General features: G+C 44.5%; 1 protein-coding gene across 1 annotated transcript in view; it reads right to left on the bottom strand.

The window, feature by feature from the left end:
• Positions 1 to 23,218, bottom strand: part of VPS13B (vacuolar protein sorting 13 homolog B) — a 1,386,889-nt gene that overhangs the window by 160,220 nt on the left and 1,203,451 nt on the right. The window contains exons 41-42 of the mRNA XM_069731647.1: positions 21,788 to 21,969; positions 16,994 to 17,343 (exon numbers count right to left, since the gene is read on the bottom strand). Of these exons, the coding sequence (XP_069587748.1) occupies positions 16,994 to 17,343; positions 21,788 to 21,969 (532 nt within the window). The remainder of the gene's footprint in view (positions 1 to 16,993; positions 17,344 to 21,787; positions 21,970 to 23,218) is intronic.

Below are 23,218 nucleotides of genomic sequence, written 5' to 3'. Positions count from 1 at the left end.
CCACTGACCACACCACTGCTGCCCGTGTACCCCTGGAACCAATTTAAAATTGCCTACAGCCATGTGTTATTATTTTAGGCCTTCGATGCCTGTCTGCGGTCACTCCTTCCACTAGGCCTCCACTGACCACACCACTGCTGCCCGTGTACCCCTGGAACCAATTTAAAATTGCCTACAGCCATGTGTTATTATTTTAGGCCTTCGATGCCTGTCTGCGGTCACTCCTTCCACTAGGCCTCCACTGACCACACCACTGCTGCCCGTGTACCCCTGGAACCAATTTAAAATTGCCTACAGCCATGTGTTATTATTTTAGGCCTTCGATGCCTGTCTGCGGTCACTCCTTCCACTAGGCCTCCACTGACCACACCACTGCTGCCCGTGTACCCCTGGAACCAATTTAAAATTGCCTACAGCCATGTGTTATTATTTTAGGCCTTCGATGCCTGTCTGCGGTGACTCCTTCCACTAGGCCTCCACTGACCACACCACTGCTGCCCGTGTACCCCTGGAACCAATTTAAAATTGCCTACAGCCATGTGTTATTATTTTAGGCCTTCGATGCCTGTCTGCGGTCACTCCTTCCACTAGGCCTCCACTGACCACACCACTGCTGCCCGTGTACCCCTGGAACCAATTTAAAATTGCCTACAGCCATGTGTTATTATTTTAGGCCTTCGATGCCTGTCTGCGGTCACTCCTTCCACTAGTCCTCCACTGACCACACCACTGCTGCCCGTGTACCCCTGGAACCAACATCAGAAAATATAAAAATAAGTATTTTGCTTATAAAAAAGAAAATACTGGAGAGATATCAAATGCAGACATTTTAACATTAAAAACAAACACATACAACAAAAATCTGGTACAGTACTAAAAATGGCCACCAGCTACAATAACTTTGTCCTGCAAGTAGTTAACTGAAAGGTTTTTTCAATTTTAAACACAGATATGGCATCCACCGAGTGTTGTCCTGTCGCGTCTTCTTTATATTATTGCCAAGAAGATGCAAAACAATGAAAATAATAAAATCATTATTTACCAAAAAAATAGAGTAAGTCAAAACCACATTGCAAATAAACATTCATTACAAATAAAGAAGCAGGGCGCGTCCGAGGGTGAGTATATACCTAATAAGAATATAATCACCCTCGGACGCGCCCTGCTTCTTTCCGACAGCGTTCCTTCCTAAGAATCAGCCCTTCCGTGGTGTAGAGAGAGGGTTTGTTACACTCCAAGGTGTTCCCCAGGTTGCCTTTCCTGAGCTTCGATCTTCCGGCTCTCGTTTAGTAGTTGTTGGAAACTACGCTGCATTAGGCCTACAAATTGGGTATGGGGTGTAGAGAGATGGTGTGTTCCACTCCAAGGTGTTCTCCAGGTTGCCTTTCCTGAGCTTCGATCTTCCGGCTCTCGTTTAGTAGTTGTTGGAAACTACGCTGCATTAGGCCTACAAATTGGGTATGGGGTGTAGAGAGATGGTGTGTTCCACTGTAGAGAGATGGTGTGTTCCACTCCAAGGTGTTCCCCAGGTTTCCTCGCCAATGCTTCGATCATCATGCTCTCGTTTAGTAGTTGTTGGAAACTACGCTGCATTGGGCCTACAAATTGGGTATGGGGTGTAGAGAGATGGTGTGTTCCACTCCAAGGTGTTCCCCAGGTTTCCTCGCCAATGCTTCGATCATCATGCTCTTGTTTAGTAGTTGTTGGAAACTACGCTGCATTGGGCCTACAAATTGGGTATGGGGTGTAGAGAGATGGTGTGTTCCACTCCAAGGTGTTCCCCAGGTTGCCTTTCCTGAGCTTCGATCTTCCGGCTCTCGTTTAGTAGTTGTTGGAAACTACGCTGCATTAGGCCTACAAATTGGGTATGGGGTGTAGAGAGATGGTGTGATCCACTCCAAGGTGTTCTCCAGGTTGCCTTTCCTGAGCTTCGATCTTCCGGCTCTCGTTTAGTAGTTGTTGGAAACTACGCTGCATTAGGCCTACAAATTGGGTATGGGGTGTAGAGAGATGGTGTGTTCCACTGTAGAGAGATGGTGTGTTCCACTCCAAGGTGTTCCCCAGGTTTCCTCGCCAATGCTTCGATCATCATGCTCTCGTTTAGTAGTTGTTGGAAACTACGCTGCATTGGACCTACAAATTGGGTATGGGGTGTAGAGAGATGGTGTGTTCCACTCCAAGGTGTTCCCCAGGTTGCCTTTCCTGAGCTTCGATCTTCCGGCTCTCGTTTAGTAGTTGTTGGAAACTACGCTGCATTAGGCCTACAAATTGGGTATGGGGTGTAGAGAGATGGTGTGTTCCACTCCAAGGTGTTCCCCAGGTTTCCTCGCCAATGCTTCGATCATCATGCTCTTGTTTAGTAGTTGTTGGAAACTACGCTGCATTGGGCCTACAAATTGGGTATGGGGTGTAGAGAGATGGTGTGTTCCACTCCAAGGTGTTCCCCAGGTTGCCTTTCCTGAGCTTCGATCTTCCGGCTCTCGTTTAGTAGTTGTTGGAAACTACGCTGCATTAGGCCTACAAATTGGGTATGGGGTGTAGAGAGATGGTGTGTTCCACTCCAAGGTGTTCTCCAGGTTGCCTTTCCTGAGCTTCGATCTTCCGGCTCTCGTTTAGTAGTTGTTGGAAACTATGCTGCATTAGGCCTACAAATTGGGTATGGGGTGTAGAGAGATGGTGTGTTCCACTGTAGAGAGATGGTGTGTTCCACTCCAAGGTGTTCCCCAGGTTTCCTCGCCAATGCTTCGATCATCATGCTCTCGTTTAGTAGTTGTTGGAAACTACGCTGCATTAGGCCTACAAATTGGGTATGGGGTGTAGAGAGATGGTGTGTTCCACTGTAGAGAGATGGTGTGTTCCACTCCAAGGTGTTCCCCAGGTTTCCTCGCCAATGCTTCGATCATCATGCTCTCGTTTAGTAGTTGTTGGAAACTACGCTGCATTAGGCCTACAAATTGGGTATGGGGTGTAGAGAGATGGTGTGTTCCACTCCAAGGTGTTCCCCAGGTTTCCTCGCCAATGCTTCGATCATCATGCTCTTGTTTAGTAGTTGTTGGAAACTACGCTGCATTGGGCCTACAAATTGGGTATGGGGTGTAGAGAGATGGTGTGTTCCACTCCAAGGTGTTCCCCAGGTTTCCTCGCCAATGCTTCGATCATCATGCTCTCGGTTTAGTAGTTGTTGGAAACTACGCTCTTCATTAGGCCTACAAATTGGGTATGGGGTGTAGAGAGATGGTGTGTTCCACTCCAAGGTGTTCTCCAGGTTGCCTTTCCTGAGCTTCGATCTTCCGGCTCTCGTTTAGTAGTTGTTGGAAACTATGCTGCATTAGGCCTACAAATTGGGTATGGGGTGTAGAGAGATGGTGTGTTCCACTGTAGAGAGATGGTGTGTTCCACTCCAAGGTGTTCCCCAGGTTTCCTCGCCAATGCTTCGATCATCATGCTCTCGTTTAGCAGTTGTTGGAAACTACGCTGCATTAGGCCTACAAATTGGGTATGGGGTGTAGAGAGATGGTGTGTTCCACTCCAAGGTGTTCTCCAGGTTGCCTTTCCTGAGCTTCGATCTTCCGGCTCTCGTTTAGTAGTTGTTGGAAACTATGCTGCATTAGGCCTACAAATTGGGTATGGGGTGTAGAGAGATGGTGTGTTCCACTGTAGAGAGATGGTGTGTTCCACTCCAAGGTGTTCCCCAGGTTTCCTCGCCAATGCTTCGATCATCATGCTCTCGTTTAGTAGTTGTTGGAAACTACGCTGCATTAGGCCTACAAATTGGGTATGGGGTGTAGAGAGATGGTGTGTTCCACTCCAAGGTGTTCCCCAGGTTTCCTCGCCAATGCTTCGATCATCATGCTCTTGTTTAGTAGTTGTTGGAAACTACGCTGCATTGGGCCTACAAATTGGGTATGGGGTGTAGAGAGATGGTGTGTTCCACTCCAAGGTGTTCCCCAGGTTTCCTCGCCAATGCTTCGATCATCATGCTCTCGTTTAGTAGTTGTTGGAAACTACGCTCTTCATTAGGCCTACAAATTGGGTATGGGGTGTAGAGAGATGGTGTGTTCCACTCCAAGGTGTTCTCCAGGTTGCCTTTCCTGAGCTTCGATCTTCCGGCTCTCGTTTAGTAGTTGTTGGAAACTATGCTGCATTAGGCCTACAAATTGGGTATGGGGTGTAGAGAGATGGTGTGTTCCACTGTAGAGAGATGGTGTGTTCCACTCCAAGGTGTTCCCCAGGTTTCCTCGCCAATGCTTCGATCATCATGCTCTCGTTTAGCAGTTGTTGGAAACTACGCTGCATTAGGCCTACAAATTGGGTATGGGGTGTAGAGAGATGGTGTGTTCCACTCCAAGGTGTTCTCCAGGTTGCCTTTCCTGAGCTTCGATCTTCCGGCTCTCGTTTAGTAGTTGTTGGAAACTATGCTGCATTAGGCCTACAAATTGGGTATGGGGTGTAGAGAGATGGTGTGTTCCACTGTAGAGAGATGGTGTGTTCCACTCCAAGGTGTTCCCCAGGTTTCCTCGCCAATGCTTCGATCATCATGCTCTCGTTTAGTAGTTGTTGGAAACTACGCTGCATTAGGCCTACAAATTGGGTATGGGGTGTAGAGAGATGGTGTGTTCCACTCCAAGGTGTTCCCCAGGTTTCCTCGCCAATGCTTCGATCATCATGCTCTCGTTTAGTAGTTGTTGGAAACTACGCTGCATTGGGCCTACAAATTGGGTATGGGGTGTAGAGAGATGGTGTGTTCCAGTCCAAGGTGTTCCCCAGGTTGCCTTTCCTGAGCTTCGATCTTCCGGCTCTCGTTTAGTAGTTGTTGGAAACTACGCTGCATTAGGCCTACAAATTGGGTATGGGGTGTAGAGAGATGGTGTGTTCTACTCCAAGGTGTTCTCCAGGTTGCCTTTCCTGAGCTTCGATCTTCCGGCTCTCGTTTAGTAGTTGTTGGAAACTACGCTGCATTAGGCCTACAAATTGGGTATGGGGTGTAGAGAGATGGTGTGTTCCACTGTAGAGAGATGGTGTGTTCCACTCCAAGGTGTTCCCCAGGTTTCCTCGCCAATGCTTCGATCATCATGCTCTCGTTTAGTAGTTGTTGGAAACTACGCTGCATTAGGCCTACAAATTGGGTATGGGGTGTAGAGAGATGGTGTGTTCCACTCCAAGGTGTTCTCCAGGTTGCCTTTCCTGAACTTCTATCTTCAGGCTCTCATTAAATTGTGGTTAAACGGAACAACTGCATTTGGTGTACTAGTTGGTTTGGGGCCTACTATCGGTGTCTGCCACTCCTTGCTGTTCTCCTCCACTGAACAAAGCTGTGCCGCCTGTTTACTACTGTTGCCAATTTTGAACTGCATTTCGACTACTTACTGATTTGGGCCTACTCTCTGTGTCAGCCTCTCATTCCAGTTGTCCTCCACTGCAATGCCCCCTGATTAGTCCTGTGTTACCAATTTTGAACTGCATTTAGCCCACTTTATTCTTTGGGCCTATATCTGTGTTTCCTCCTCATCCTGCCCATTGCCCAGCCAGTGATAGATGAGTCTGCTGGTACATTGACCCATAACGCAACATTTCCCGTGCACGCTACACTGCAAGATTGTGACCCTGCTGAAAGTCAGGTCCCCCTTCCCGCATACCATACCACCTTACACGGGGACAAACAGGAAGGTGCAGATGAAAGTGCAGGTTCCTTCATCAGGTGGGGGGAGGAATACTAGTTGGCGACGTCACTGGCACAGGGCCTCTCATAGTACGCAAAAGTGTTGCTGCCGGTGGGAGGCGCCCCCGCCGTGCAAACACCGCTGTACTTTGAGGGGCCCTGTGCCAGTGCCAATGCTAACAGAAGAAAAATTGACCATACAATTTGTTGTGCAATTTCTTTTGAGTACACAGATACCCCATACGTGGTTGAAAACTACTTTTGAGACACAGTGCAATGCTCAGAAGGGAAGGAGCGCCATATTAGAGTGCAGGTTTTACTGATATGGTTTGCCGGTGCCATGACCCACTGGAAGAGCCCCTGAGGTGTCAGGACAGCAGAACACCCCATAAGTGACCCCATTTTACCTCTCAATGGATTCATCTAGGGGTGCAGTGATCAAATTGACACCATGGGTGTGTCACAGAATTTTATACCATTGGGCAGTGAAGAAAAAATAATTACATTTTTGCCACAAAAATGTTGTTTTACCGCCAGATTTTACATTTTCACAAGGGGATATAGGTACAAATGTCACCAAAATTTGTCACGCAATTTCTGCTGAATGTAGAAATACCCCATATGTGGCTGTACAGTACTGCTTAGCCACACAGTGAGACTCAGGAGGGAAGAAGCACTATTTGCCTTCTGGAGCACAGATTTTTTTCAGAATAGTTTGCAGACTTCATACACAAAGCCCTTAAGTGCTAGAAGAGCAGAATACCCCCTCAAGTGACCCCATTTTGGAAACTATAGCCCTTTGGGAATTTATCGACAGGGGCAGTGATGATTTTACCCCATGGATGTCTTTCAGAAATAAAATGTTGCTCAGTGAAAATTGCAAATCTGCTATTGTTAAATAAAATACAAGAGGGCAATAGGGTCTCATCCAAGACACACGGGAAAGGAATGAGTAGTTACGCTCACCTTGCATGGTTGTATGCAACACACTGAAAGACTAAAATCCAGAAGCTGCGGATTCCATATGAAAGTATCAAGAAAGGATTGCCAGGGAAATGGAAGTGCTCAGCGTTCACTGGAGGGATGACATCCACAATCAGATATAATATGCTGCTTTATTGTCAACGGTGCCGAGGAGATGCGTCATCCACACGAAGCAAGCAGGAGGGCGGCATCGCAAGAAGAAGGGAAGAACCGGACCAAGACCAGCGACGCCCATTGGACCGGACCGCCTCGCAGGTAAGTTATTTTTCTTCTCTTGCACATCGGGTTGGGGGCAGATATACAGCATTATAGAATGCTATACATCAGCCCTGGAAGGTGATGGCTGTATCTCTTACCGGCCAAAACTGGTGACAGGTTCCCTTTAAGGGCAAACGGAAAACCATTTTTTGGCTTTAAAAGGGGTGGCCCCATTTCAAATATTCTTTTTAGCCCATAGGTATAAAATAAACTGAGATGTAGTCACCATGCCCGGGTACAGCATGGCTTTTCTGCCATTGCTTCGGTATTGCTCATCAGTTGAAATGGTGATATCACAACTAGAGTGCAGCCGATTGCAAATCTCAGTGGGTGCGATCAGTATTGGCTGTGATGTCACCGCTGCTGCAGCAGAGAGGCGGAACTGGACCCAATTAGCTTACGGGCTAAATATATTTAAAAAACCCATTAAAAGGAGCTTTCTCATGTCCCTACCTCCAGGAACTGACAGATGGAGCCGGTAGCGTAGCTGAGCTGCTGGCCCTACCTGTGCGCTCTCCCATGCTGCTAGGACAGGCAGCTCTGCATAGGCAGCATGGGAGAAGCGCAGGGACACTGAGTTCCCATCAACTTCAGGATGCAAATGTGAGATCCTTGCCCAGGAGACCTACCATCTTGGCAACGAGCCGTACACCACAGAATTGAAAAATTCCTCCATCTGGAGAACTCAGAGGAATTTTAATAAGAGGTAAATTGAAAAATGGCTAGTTTTTACAAGCGCTATGCAATTTTACCCATTTACTGAGATGAGACAACCCTTGTAAGACATCTCAAGATGAAAAACATTTTTTAAGAGGCGTCTTTCTATAGATTTGGGGCTTCTTACTAAAATACAAACTAGTTTAAGATGTTGAGGCATAGAAAGCTTCCCCCTCAATGTTTTAGGTGGAATACACTATAAAAAGGCAGGTGTCCAACCAGGTCAAAAATCCCTGTATCCCATTACCAATGGGTTGTATGGAAGCGGTCTAATGGCTCTGGATGTTCCTCTGTAGCCAATAAGAAGGCAAACAAAAAATAAAATTCTTCGTTTAAGTGCACTGTTGAAAACATGACACTAAAAACAGCGTTTTTACAGGGATATCTGAACCAGCTGCGAGGATTTAGATCACACTAGCTCTTGTTTTACAAATGTCCTCCTGCAACAAACGCAGCCATGAAATGCCCTTAAAAAAGAAGGTTTGATATAAAACAGATGTTTTATCTTCTACTAGTGCGGCTGCTGTAGTGCCATGTTAGGTAATTAATCCCGACGCTTCCCCAAGTCTTCAGTCATATAAATAACAAGGACTTTGTTTTTCTTCAGCTAATTTATGGGAGGAGCACCCAGAGCACCCAGGGGAGCACGAGGGGATAACTTTATTAGCCAAGGGGGTTTAGGGCAAAGAATTCTGGCTCCCAATGTTACACATACTATTAATTACACAAGACAAACAGCTCAAGAAGTGAATCACAAGGAACATCTAGAACATTGCACAAGCCCTCCATGAAAGGCTCGCTGTGGGGTGCAAATGACCAGCGCGAGCCTTGTGTCCAAATGGTTCTTATACCATAAAGATTAATAACTTGTGTTCTGTAAATTAAGTGTTTCAGAAAGGTCAACTTCTGTTCTAAGCGGCTAGATACCAATGATGCATGTGTAACATCCTGCATAATAATAATAACATAACATATTCCGCAGCGCTTTACAGTTTAACAGTTTCAAACACAACAGTCATAGGTAACAACGTTAACAATACAATAATTAAAGCACAATAAGACGACCCTGCTCGTGAGAGCTTACAATCTACAATGAGGTGGGGGAGATATAAAGTACAGGTGTGTATTTACAATGATGTATTTACAATGATGGTCCAGCCATCTTCAGGGAGTGGGGGATAGATGGAGATAGTGAATGGGCTACACACACACAAACATAAAATGACTTTGATTAGGGAACGTGATAGGCCGCTCTGGACAAATGTGTTTTGAGTGAGCGCCTAAAACTATGCACATTGTGGATGGTCCTAATATCTTGGGGTAGAGCATTTCAGAGGATTGGCGCAGCACGGGAGAGGTCTTGGAGTCGGGAGTGGGAGGTACGGATTAGTGCAGAGGTTAGTCAAAAGTCATTTGCAGAGCGCAGCGGTCGGTTAGGCCTTAGACAGAAATGAGGGAGGAGATGTAAGTGTGGAGAGCTTTGTGGGTGAGAACAAGTACTTTGAATTGTATCCTGTAATGAATGGGCAGCCAGTGTAACAACTGGCGAAGAGCGGACGAGTCCGATTAACGATTAGCCAGATGGACGACCCTGGCTGCTGCATTAAGGATGGATTGGAGAGGGGAAAGTCGAGTGAGGGGGAGGCCAATTAATAGAGCGCTACAGTAGTCCAGGCGGGAGTGGATCAGGGCGACAGTGAGGGTTTTTGTTGTTTCCATGGTGAGAAAAGGGTGGATTCTAGAGATGTTCTTTAGGTGTAAGCGGCACGAGCGGGCAAGAGATTGTATATGGGAGGTGAAGGAGAGATCGGAGTCAAACATAACACCCAGACAGCGCACCTGCTGCCGGGGTGTTATCATGGTGCCACCCACGGAGAGGGAAATGTCAGATTTAGGGAGGTTAGTAGATGGCGGGAGCAGAAGGAGTTCAGTTTTGGAGAGGTTGAGTTTCAGATAGAGGGCGGACATGATGTTGGAGACTGCAGACAGACAGTCAGTGGCGTGTACAGTTGTGTGTCACCAGCATAAAGATGGTACTGAAAGCCAAATCTGCTGATGGTCTGTCCAATTTGGGCCGTGTAGAGAGAGAAGAGAAGGGGGCCAAGGACTGAGCCCTGAGGTACCCCGACAGTGAGAGGAAGAGGAGATGAAGTGAAGCCAGAGAACAGAACACTGAAGGAGCAGTCAGAAAGATAGGAGGAGAACCAGGAGAGAACAGTGTCCTTAATGCCTAGTGACTGGAGCCTAGAGAGTAGGAGAGGGTGGTCAACAGTGTCGAAAGCTGCAGAAAGGTCAAGAAGAATGAGCAGAGAGTGGTCATCATTACGTTTTGCTGTCAGAAGATCATTGGTGCATGAGTGCAGTTTCTGTTGAATGTAGGGGACGGAAACCGGACTGTGAAGGGTCTAGGAGGGAGTGAGTGGAGAGGTAACGGGTAAAGGCCCCGTCACACATAGCGACGCTTGAGCGATTCCGACAACGATACGACCTGTCAGGGATCGCTCAAGCGTCGCTATGTGGTCGCTGGTGAGATGTCAAACAGTGAGATCTCACCAACGACGCAGCAGCGATGCGGCGACCTGTAGCGACCTGTAGAACGATGCTATTTCATGACGATTCAATGGGACGTCCTGTCAGCGAGGTCGTTGGTAAGGTGTCAAACACAGCGATGTGTGCTACCCAGCGGGACCTCAACGATCAAAAAATGGCCCAGGCCATTCCGACACGACCAGCGATCTCACAGCAGGGGCCTGGTCGCTGCTACGTGTCACACATAGCGAGATCGCTACTGAGATCGCTGTTGCGTCACAAAACTTGTGACTCAGCAGCGATCTTGCTAGCGATCTCGCTGTGTGTGACGGGGGCTTTAGGCGGGAGTATATCAGACGCTCCAAGAGTTTAGAGATGACGGGGAGATTGGAGACTGGACTGTAGTTGTTTGTGCAGGATGGGTCGAGGGTGGGTTTCTTTAGTAATGGAGTAATGATAGAGTGTTTGAAGGAGGAGGGGAAAATGGCAGAGGAGAGGGAGAGATTAAAGATTGTAGTCAAGTGCGTTGTGACGACTGGAGAGAGAGACTGGAGGAGGTGTGAGGGAATGGGGTCGGTAGTGCATGTAGTCGGACGAGAAGAAGAGAGGAGCCTGGAGACGACGACTTCTATGATGGGATCGAATGTGGAGAGTGAGCCAGGGGAAATGAAGGGAGGAATGGGAGTCACTGAACTTGGTGATTGGGCGTGGATTTCCTGATGGATGTTATCTATTTTCTCTATAAAGTGGGAGGCCAGATCATCAGCACAAATGTCTGTGATAGGGGCTTGTGCTTTTGGCCTGAGGAGGGAGTGAAAGGTATCAAAAAGTTTCTTGGGGTTGTTGGATAGTGAGGAGATCAGGGTGCTGAAGTAGGTTTGTTTGGCGAGGTGAAGGGCAGAGTTATAGGTCCTTAACATAAATCTGAAGTGTATGAAGTCTTCTGTTGTGCGTGTTTTCTTCCATAAGCGTTCAGCATACCTAGAGCATCGCTGGAGAAATCGGGTTTGCGATGTAAGCCAGGGCTGTTTCACTCTGTGTTTGGAGGTTCTGAGGGTGAGGGGAGCAACTTGGTCAAGGGTGCTTCTAAGAGTGTCATTGAAGTGATGTACAGCCAGATCACGACAGGAAAAATAAGAGATTGGGGACAATGATGAGTGTAAGGAGTCTGCAAGTGTATGAGGGTTAATGGCTTGTAAATTTCTGACTGAATGGTAGGTATGAGGGTGCTGGGGTGAACGAGGATTTGTGAGTGTGAAGGGGAGAATGTTGTAGTTAGAGAGGGGAAGCGGTGAGTTATCTAGGTAGGAGATTGAGCAGAGCCGGGCGAAAACCAGGTCCAGAGTGTTACCGTCTTTGTGTGTTTCAGAGGTTGAGAGCTGTGAGAGGCCTAGAGAAGTGGTTAGTGATAGAAGCTGGGATGCAGATGTGGAAATGGGGCTGTTAATGGGGATGTTGAAGTCTCCCAGGATAAGGGTTGGTAGTTCTGAGGACACGAAGTGCGGCAGCCAGGCAGAGAAATGGTCCAGGAAGTGGGTGGGTGAGCCTGGGGGCCGGTATATGACCGCTACTCTGAGGGAGAGGGGACGAAAGAGCCTGATGGTGTGGACTTCAAAAGAAGGGAATGAGAGCGATGGAACTGGGGGGATGACCCGGAAAATGCATTGTGGGGACAGGAGTATGCCGACTCCACCACCAGGTCTGTTTGAGGGTCTCGGGGAATGGGAGAATTGTAAGCCATCATGGGAAATGGCAGCAGGAGAGACAGAGTCAGAATCCTGAATCCAGGTTTCCGTGAGGGCCAACAGATTCAGAGAGTTTTTCAAAAAGTAATTGTGTAGGAAAGGAAGCTTGTTGCATACAGACCGTGGATTCCAAAGGGCACAATTAACAGAAGGCGATGAAGGAGTGCAATTAATATCAGTAAGATTATTAAGGTTTCAATGTGAGGTAGGGTAGGGGTTGAGGTTGGTGGATCGATTGGGGGAGATGTCCCCTGAAATCAGTAGGAGTAGGAAGATAAAGAGCAAGTAGTTTTTGGAATTGTATGACGTTTTTTTGTGCAGTGTGTTTGGGCAAGATGGACTGAGGTTTTACAGGAAGGTGAGAAGTGCATGGGAGCTGTACATGGGAGAGGGAAGGAGTGAGGAGCTGATGTATATGAGTCGTGGTGGAGGGGGGATTGGGCGGTGAAAGTGGATTGTAAGGGAACATAGGAGGATAGGAATAAAGCACATGGATAGAGGGAAGTGCAGAGTGTGGGTTACCTGACTCCTGCCCTGACTAACTGCCATGGAATAATTGCTGTATCACGACACTTATCTTCGTGACGCTTGCGTGCACCCCTAAGGATGTTTCTAAATTTATAGTCCAGACTGCTGGGTCAGAAGAGATGGATTGTGGGAACTGGTTGAGGATAATTTGGCAGCTGGGGCCAGCACACCAGGGTTTTTTTTTTAGATCATCAAAGACATTCAGCCTGGTAACATCTATTTTAACACCTTCCACCAGATAAGATCTACACTGATCCCAGTCATGGATATGCAAGAGTGAATTTTAAGTACAATGCACCAAATTAATTATACCAATGAATTAGCAAACATGTTAAATTATGTTTCTAGATGGTAAAGCAGCAGATGACAGACAGCAAGCAGAGGTGGGAAGTTATGTCATTAGAGTCCATTGCAGCAGATGAGACAGCAAGCAGAGGTGGGAAGTTATGTCATTAGGGGTTGATTTATAAGGACCGTCACTGTCCATACAGTGGGGAAAACAAGTATTCAGTCACCAATTGTGCAAGATCTCCCACTTAAAAGATGAGAGAGGCCTGTAGTTGACATCATAGGTAGACCACAACTATGAGGCTATATGCACACGTTCAGGATTTCTCGCAGAAAATTCCGGACATTTTCTGCAAGAAATCCGCATGCGTTTTTGCCGCGGTTTTGCCACGTTTTTAATGTGTTTTTTTCCGGGCATTTCCCAATGCATTTTGTAGTGGGAAATCCGCAAAAAAAACGCAAAATTAATGAACATGCTGCGTTTTTTACCGCGATGCATTTTTTTCGCGGAAAAAAACGCATCATGTGCACAAAACATGCGGAATTCATTCTAAATGATGGGATGCTTATTGTATGCGTTTTGTTTTTGCGGTTTTATAGCGTTTTTATCGGGAAAAACCGCAAAAAAACAGCAACGTGTGCACACAGCCCGAGAGTCACCATGAGAAAACAAATCCAGAAAATCACTTGGCAAGACTGTTCTCAACTTCCACTGACTACAGCAGCCATCAGTGTGATTATTTGGATGTACATCTTGAAAAATTTGATGTTAAGCTTGAAAGCTCATTGTTAGCAACTAGTGATAAGCGAGTGTACTTGTTGCTTGGGTTTTCCCGAGCACGCTCGGGTGACCTCTGAGTATTTGTTAGTGTTCGGAGATTTTGTTTTTCATCCCGGCAGCTGAATGATTTACAGCTACTAGCCAGGCTGAGTACATGTGGGGGTTGCCTGGTTGCTGCGCCTTTTCTTGGTATGTGCACACGTTGCAGATTTTTGTGTGGATTTCTTCCTTTTTTTACCCCTGCAGATTTCTATTATGAAATGGGTGCAGAAACGCAGCAGAACTGCACAAAAGAAGTGACATGCTCCTTTTTTGAATCTGCTGCGTTTTCAGTGCACATTTTTCTGCACCATTAGCACAGCATTTTTTTTTTGCCATTGATTTGCATTGTACTGTAAATCACCTGCAGATCTGCAACGTTTCTGCGCGGAAAAAAAAGCTGCAGTTCTGCAGGAAATCTGCAACATGTGCACATAACCTTAGGCTATGTGCACACGTTGCGGATTAGGCTTAGGAATTTCTGGTGCGGATTCTGCCTCTCCTGGCAGAAAACGCACCTGCGGATTTGTCGCGTTTTTTGTGCGTTTTTGCTGCGGTTTTCTTGCGGATTTGTATAATGGAATGGGTACAAAAACGCTGCAGATTCACAAAAAAGAAGTGACATGCTACTTTTAAACCACAGCGTTACCGCAGCGGATATATATATTGACTGTATATATGTTTTCACGAATATTTGAGGCCATGAATACATTCTATGTCTGTTTTGCAAGCCGGCGAGAAAATCTCGCTGTACGGATGCCATAGGAAGGTTTAGATGCGCAAAATACGCAGCCACACCCTGCCTACGGATGACATACGGATCACTGTTTTGGGATCATTTCTGCGTATTACGCTTGCAAAATATGGACCGTATTTCCCTACACTGAGTGTGACGCCGGCCTTAAGGCCAAATTAGTTCTAGTCCCTTTTCCTGCTTCATTACCCAAGCTGCCATGGCCAACAAAGGCTTTTGGACTAAGTATTAGATAACTTTGAGTAAGTGTGTGCAATACTGTTCCCTGTCATTTCTCCTCATTACACAGAATTTATGGACATCTTTGGATGATTTATTTGCCTGTGTGGATTGGATGGGCCGTCACCGACATGTGGTGAGCATTTGATATCAATGGCATCTTTAGGAAATTGGTGAAGTTTCAATACTTATTTCGCCCGCTATATATACTGTGTATCCTTGTGGGCGCGGTTATGTAGGACAGACATCTAGATCTGCTAAAGTTCCTTTGAATGAACATAAATCTTTTATTAGATCTTATGAATAAAAAATAAATGTAAATATGGTGATAGATCAGTTGCTAGACATTTCTTAGAACGTAAATATAATATTGATGAATTATGCTGGAAAGTGTTAGTGAGGGGGTTTATATTTTACAGGATATGAGGGGCAACAAGTAAATACTGCTGCAACGTGAACTGTCCTGGATTGTCCACCTTGATACGTTGCGACCTAAAAGGGGGTGTGTGCTCCCGAAACATCGCGTCCTGTGATACTATGTAGGTCGGCATGACACTTGTGCGGTATATTACTAACTTGTCTTCTGCAACCAAGTATCAGGACCATGTCCAATGAAGACTTCAAGAAGTGAGCAGTCTGAAGATGAAAAGCACTGAATATTACCTTGTACACTCTTCATTCCTTCTGTTTATTGAGTCATTGGGTTTTGTAATAACCTGAAGTTGGGCGTTGGCTAATATTAGGGTCCTGCATGTGTGTTTGAAGTATTCAGAAGTTGTACGATAAGGTCACTTGGTGACATTAATGGGAGTGACTTTATGGCAACTGACTCTGGACATACCCGAATTTACAGATTTTGTGAATTTTTATAAAAAAATATTTAACAATATTCCAGAATACTTCATGACATGGTCTAGCATGGAAAACTATGTATTAAAGGGGTTTTGTACATTTTTTTTAATCCCCAAATGACACTAGACTCGGGGAGGGTGAGTACCATCTGTGTTTGTGGTTTTTGAGTTGTAAGAGAATTTGGGGACATAAAACATGTTAGTGGAACACCCCTTTAAGGCTATGGTTAAGCTAAAAAGTAATTTTATTACGACTTTATTAGTTTAGGCCTGTGTGGCTGCTTTATATTAAGAGATACACAATACTTACATGACAATTCCACTCTTACAAGTGACATCCATAGGAACATGCTCGGCTGATGTCCTAGAGGACACCCGTGGGTGAGCAGCTTGTCCTGTGTACCCTCAGCACTGGGACAGGCAAAAACATGTAGTGTCTACTGATCACCAATGACTTGACCACTGAAGCCACCGCTTGGCTGCAGGGCAGGAGACTTGCGCTTTCAAAGTCATCAATTCCAGTGGTCCAGCAGTGACCAGTGGAGCGGCAGTGCTGGATCGGGGGTGTATTCCAGTGGATGGCTTTTTTATTTTCCGAAAACCCATTTAGAAAATGTTCCCACAAAAGCTGTGTCTTTTTCCTGCAGGTGTATGCATCAAAATACACAACAGCATTGTACTTGGATTATTGTGTTTATGCTGCAGATTATTTGAATGCATTTTTCCACTTTTTTAATGCGCTTTTGGTGAAAATTTAAAGCAACGTTTTTTTAAATACATTTTTTGAGCAGAAACGCTGGGGTTCTTCACTTAAAAATGCAGTTGTGTTTTTTACATAAGTGTTTGGCACAAAACAAGAAAATTAACGACAACGTGGAAGCAGTCACATGGTGGACACTGGCAGTGCCATATAGACCCATTGACTATAATGTGGTCCATCAAGTTTCCATCATGGTGCCCGGCATTTTAGCAAACAAAGCAGCGCAGGTATTTTGCTCTGCAATGGGTCGTGAGTAGGGTTGAGCGACTTTTACTTTTTTAGGGTCGAGTCTATCTCTAACTATCTCTAAAGTCGAGATTATAGATTTATAATCTATTTTAATTTATAATCTATTTTATTTTAATAATTTATAATTATTTATAGATTATAGATTAAGAGACTATCTCTAAAGTCGAGTCGAGTAAAATCGGCCGATTATGGCGAAAAGTCGGGGATCGACCGAAACACGAAACCCAATGCAAAGTCAATGGCAATTGTTTTTTTTTTTGTTTTTTATTTTTATTTTTTTCTCCCTCTCCCTCTCTCTCTCCTCCGTACCTGAACAGAAAAGCTGGTATTACAGATTGCAAATCGCTACAGCGCACAATTGACAAGATGACGATAGGCGTCCACGCCCCTAAGACCTATGTCATCACTCTGCCCACGCTCCTTCATTGGCTGAAAAAATGGCGCCAAGCGCGTCATACGAAACGCGACTTTGGCGCGAAAGTCGCGTACCGCATGGCCGACCCCATACACGGATCGGGTCGGGTTTCATGAAACTCGACTATGCCAAAAGTTGGCGACTTTTGAAAATGAACGATCCGTTTCGCTCAACCCTAGTCGTGAGGATCATAAATCCAGAAACCTTGCACACTTACCTGCTGCCAAGCCTGGATTGCTGTGTTAATGGAGTGTACGGAGTGCTGGCCAACGTTCACAAATACCGGATCCACCAGGACAGTGCAATCAATGAGTTTTTCCAGGGCACTGAGGGAAATGGCCGTCTGCCCCTGGATGTGGAACGGTTTCACCAAATTCTTCATGGTAAGGTTTCGGCACTCCAGAAGCTGGCAGTCGGCATCGGTGGAGAATCTGATCTCTTTGCACACGGATGAGCCACTCCATTGACGCATGTACACGTGGGGCTCCTTTAGCTTGATAAGTATGTACTCCAGGTCTCCAGGAGTTGTTTTATCAGAGATGAATGGGTGCAAGAATTTTGTGGGTGCTGACAAAACAAAACAACAAAATAAAAAAAAATTGTGAATAAAATGTTGAACGAATGGAACATATGACTAGTACTGAGCAGAAACAAATTACTAAGCTGCCAGACACAAAAAAAAAAATAAGGAAATGACTTTCTCATAATAGACATCCTTTATAAGGTGTTCTAATAGCTTTTATTGTGTAAATTAACCATTTTCCGTATCCTAAATTGTGTTATATTGCTGGATAAAGCCACAATATGAAATGGTTGAAGCGGGCATCATTAAAACGTTCAGTCATAAACAGACCCATTCACGTATAATGGTGGCCAAGAGAAACATTACAACATGAGGAAGGAACAGATCTTGTGTGAGAGGAAGACATGCTTTGATGGAGCCTGTGACTTTGAACTGAACAAACATTTATGAAGGAGCAGGAACGTGTCAGAGAAGGTCAAGAACGGTACATGGTCACTAGTCACATAAATAAGCTGCTCCCTTAGATGGTCGTCTATTTCCAGGGCTTATGATGTTTTGTTTTCACGTCAAACCTAACTTAAAGGGAACCCATAACATCCAGAAATGTTATTTACCTGCAGATATAGGGAGAATCTAGTGGAAAATAGCATCAAATGCTGTTTAGCCGACTCACTAGAGCAGCGGCTACAAAGAGAAAACTAAGTTATATTCTCCCTGCAGCTGCTGGCTTACAGTCATCAGGGTGGTAGAGGGAGCGAATACAATCACCACTCCCTACACAGTGAGTGTGCTGTAATCATTCCCTAGCACACAGAGCATGCTCTGCACACACACACTGCAGAACAAGCTGCCATCAGAGTGTCGGGGAGTGTGATTACAGCGCACTCACTGTATGTTTAGTGGTGACTGTATTAGCCCCTGCACCACCCTGATGAATAAGCCAGCGGCTGCAGAGAGAATATCATTTAATTTCTCCCTGTACCTGCTGCTCCAGTAGCCAGATTTACATGTCATTTATCTGCAGATTAGCCCTATATCTGCAAGTAAATAACGTTTCTGGTTGTGACAGGATCTGTTTCAATGATTATTCACATGTCAAGGAACATTGCAATTTACTTGTTATTAAAAATTCCCTCTTTTCTCAAGAATGCACGGATTTTTAGTTTATGGAACTAGTCACCAATGTAGCCAAATATGACAGTGCTTACAAACGGTTTTTTATAGAGCTTGTAAGCGCTGTTCTGGAGCTGTCTGATCTGCCGGAGAGCGCTCTAAACCTCATATCCCGGCCATCTTAAATCCCCTTTGCTCTTCCCATTGTGCAGCATCAGGTCAGTTTTATAGTAAAATAAAAATTAAAAAAAATAAATTGCAGAATTGCACTTGGATTTTTTTTCCCCCACTTTCTATTACATCATACGATAAAATGGATGGTATCATTCAAAAGTACAACCCGTCCCGCAAAAACCAAGCCCTCACACATCCACTGTATATTGATGTGAAAATAAAACAGTTATGGCTCTTGGAATAAGGGGAGGAAAAAACAAAACAATCACCCAGTTCTTAAGGGGTTAAAGAGAACCTGACCGCACAATTAACGAAAAGTTAAAGACATGGTTATAATGATGTTGTAATAATAACTACATTGATATCTTTGGTGAATAAATCTGCTTTGTTATTCTGTAATCACCATTTGAAGTTTCCTGCTAATTCCCTTGATTACTAGATTATGGTGAAGAAATCAGCTTTGTGGTTCTTCTGTAATCACTGTTGTGAATTCTGTGGCCAAGCTCCCTCCTGTGGTCGAGAGTGGTACTTCGGCTGGTTCTGTCTATGAGCTTCCTTTGGTGGATGAGAGTGGTACTGCGGCTTCTGAGTTTCCTTCCTCAGGTGACGAGGTTAAGTCGTTAGGTGCTGCTCTATTTAACTCCACCTGGTGCTTTGATCCTGGCCTCCAGTCAATGTTCTAGTATTGGTCTTGCTGCCTCCTGGATCGTTCCTGTGGCCTGTCTATCCTGCATAAGCTAAGTTTTGCTTGTGTTATTTTTGTTTGCTATTTTTTCTGTCCAGCTTGCTATTTTGGTTTTTCTTGCTTGCTGGAAGCTCTGAGACGCAGAGGGAGCACCTCCGTACCGTTAGTCGGTGCGGAGGGTCTTTTTGCCCCTCTGCGTGGTTGTTTGAAGGTTTTTGTGTTGACCGCAAAGCTATCTTTCCTATCCTCGGTCTATTCATTAAGTCGGGCCTCACTTTGCTAAATCTATTTCATCTCTGTGTTTGTATTTTCATCATTACTCACAGTCATTATATGTGGGGGGCTGCCTTTTCCTTTGGGGAATTTCTCTGAGGCAAGGTAGGCTTATTTTTCTATCTTCAGGGCTAGTTAGTTTCTCAGGCTGTGCCGAGTTGCATAGGGAGCGTTAGGCGCAATCCACGGCTACCTCTAGTGTGGTGTGATAGGATTAGGGATTGCGGTCAGCAGAGTTTCCACGTCTCAGAGCTCGTCCTATGTTTTGGGTAAATGTCAGGTCACTTTGTGTGCTCTGAACTTCAATGTCCATTGTGGTTCTGAATTACCTGTTCATAACAAATCACCATTTGAAGTTTTCTTCTTCTTAGATGTCGGTGCACAGGGGCCGGACTGTGCACTGGGTCTCCTCCTACCTGTCTGTGATTCCCTGGCCCCTCCATTGCCTCCAGTCTGTGAATGACCTGCATTCTCTGATATCTCATCAGTGACCTGTCATTCACAGACTGGAGGCATCAGAGGGCCGGGAAATCAGAGAGAAGACGCCCCAGTGCACAGTCCGGCCCCTGTGCACCGACCTCTAAGAAGAAGAAAACTTCAAATGGTGATTACAGAAGAACCACAAAGCTGATTTCTTCACCATAATCTGGTAATCAAGGGAATCATTCAGCAAGGTTTTACTCTCTCCACCCCTCAATCTATTTATATGTACATGTAGCTTGTTCAGAGACAGATCCAGCAATAACCTTACATGGCCAGACAGTTCCTCCATTACTGAGAAATCAGAGTTTTAATTGATATGGAAATGAGACCGAAAGACTATGGTAGATCTGAAGCCTCTGTCATTACGGCTCTATTGCCCACAAAGTGCCGCGTCCTCCTACATGACTGATGACTCATTTGCCTTAAATCACACAGCACAGAGGCAGTTAGTGAAGTGGAAAAAGTCAGAGTTGGGAGGGGAGTAGAGTTGGTGTGACAGAGGCCTCAGACCTACACTAGCTCTTCAGTCTTATTTGCATATCGATTCAAAGGCTGATTTCTCAGTGATGGAGGAATTAACTTCTAAAAGAATAATATACTTTCTTATCTCATGTGACTGCAGCAGCCAATCAGAGCCTGCAGAAATCACATGGCACAAGACATTGTCCAAAGGGCAGTGGAGGACCAAGTAGTCACAGAAGCACCAGGGGAGGTAAGGTTTTAACCCCTTAGTGACGGAGCCAAATTTTTGAAATCTGACCAGTGTCACTTTAATGTGGTAATAACTCTGCAACACTTCAACAAATCCCAATGATTTTGAGACTGTTTTTTCGTGACATATTACACTTTATGATAATGGTAAATTTAGGTCAATACGTTTTGTGTTTATTTATAAAAAATATCAAAAATTTGAGAAAAATGTTAAAAAATTAGCAATTTTCAAAATTTGAATGATTATCCCTTTAATCCAGATGGTCATACCACAGCAAAACATTAATAAATAACATTTCCCACGTGTCGGCTTTACATCAGCACCATTTGTAAAATGTTATTTTATTTTTTTAGCATTTTAGGAGGTTTAAAATAGTAGCAGCAATTTTTCATTTTTTCAAGGAAATTTACTAAATTTATTTTTTTAGGGACTCATGCATGTTTGAAGTGACTTTAGGGGTCCCATATATTGGGAAACCCCCAAACGTAATACCATTTTAAAAACAGCACCCCCTGACATATCAAAAACTGCTGTCAGGTAGTTTATTAACCCTTCAGGTGCTCTACAGGAATTAATGCAAAGTGGTATGACAGAAATGAAAATGTGCATTTTTACCACCTAAATGCCTCTAACTTCTGAACAGGTTACAACAGCCGGCAGACTCTAACGCCGCAATTTGGTAGTGAATTGCCATGGCAAACATCAGGACAACAAAATCATGATCTGAGGGCACCAATTGGGATAAAGAGGAAGCCCCCACACTCTGTTAGCCATTTATAATGATGTAGTCACTATTGACAGCAGCATCTAGGGGGTTAAACAGATTTGGACGGTGCAAACACTGATCATGGCTGATGCAGAAAGTTGTCAGCTATAGTGGACAGCCAACAGCTGCTGGATTGTCACCTGTATGGGGAGGCTATTCTCTTATATGTAAGGTCAGTTAAAAGGCGTATTGGCTGTCATTATTAACTTACCTAAAGCATCTGTGAACAGGACGGTTATTGTTTTTTTTTAAAGTTATATCGCATTGTGTAATAAAATATACCTGTGCCTAATTGATCCAGATGATGACACAAGTGCAGTTCCAGATGAGAAAACTGAATGGAAACTCCAATAGAAGGAACCAACCAGGGAGTAAAACAGGAATCCACCCTAGTGCAAGCTGCAAGTGCTGTAGGAGTCACAAGCTGGTCACAGGCGCTTTGAGAGCCAGATTCACTTTCAGAGCTATGGGAAACATAAAAAAAAGATGATTTTTTTGTTAAACTGAACTATTCCAAGATTATAAAATGTTATATGATAAGTGCAGATGGTCTTGTCAGTTTGCCCAAAATATTCTGGAAAGTGCAGCCAAGATAATTATATTTCATTTCACATCTGACCATTAGAATTTGCATAAATATTTATCTGGAAAAAGTGGCATTCAATTGTGTAATTATATCCGTATACTGTTATTCTTTCCTATTTATAATCTAAAATGCTACGACTAACGAGCCAAAAAAGATAGAAGCAGAAAAACTGAAGCAGATGTAATTAATTTACTGGGCCGATATTAACGATATTAAAAAAAAACCTCAAAGCATTGGTTAATCGTATATTTAGAAAGGGCCACTAATAGCATCGGCATTAATGTAGCTGTTGTTACCTGAGGCATATGCATAAAAAAAACAACAACAAAAAAAGACAAAAAAGTAGATTAAATAATATTTAAACAAAGAAAATGAAAATGTATACTGAAAGCTCTGCAGCCCTTTTATATTTCTCCATTATAGTTAGAGGGGGCTTGAGGGCTCTCAGGTGGCCTCATACCATATCCATAAAATGTATGACTCAAGTTTTAAGCAGGAACAGGAAAATAACAAACATTTAATCATTCATCTCATGTTTCATAAAATATTTTGCAGTGTCAAATTGGGTAATCATGAGCCCACTAAAGAAAATTATTGCAGCAGTATTTCAATCGCCTAAACTATTTATATGCACATGTAGCTCTTTCAAAAACTAGTCTAACAAAACCTTTACATGGCCAGTCCGTTCCTCCAATACTGACAAATCAGTGTTTGATCATTGATAAGCAAATAAAGCTAAAGGACTATGGTAGATCCAAAGGTTGCGTCACTGCAGCTCTATCCCATACCCAGCACCGCCTCCATCTGCTTGACTTGATGTCTCCCTTGCCAGATGTCACATAGCATCGAGTCAAGCAGGAAGATGTGACGCTGGGCATGAAATAGAACTGGAGTGACAGGGGCTTCAGATTTATCCTAGTCTTTCAGCCTTGTTTGCTTATCAATTTAAACACTGATTTCTCAGTAATGGAGGAACGGTCATGGAAAGGTATTGCTGGACTTGTTTTTGAATGAGCTACATGTGCATATAAATAATTTGACCTCACTTTCAGGGGAGGCACTTGTCTCCCCTGCCAGCTATTCTTCTTATGATGTGCACTGACAGTGCGCTCTTTTAACATCGCGTC

Source organism: Ranitomeya imitator, chromosome 6 (genome assembly GCF_032444005.1).
Source record: "Ranitomeya imitator isolate aRanImi1 chromosome 6, aRanImi1.pri, whole genome shotgun sequence".
In the NCBI taxonomy this organism is placed as follows: domain Eukaryota; kingdom Metazoa; phylum Chordata; class Amphibia; order Anura; family Dendrobatidae; genus Ranitomeya; species Ranitomeya imitator.
This window is presented reverse-complemented; position numbering and strand designations above follow the sequence as displayed.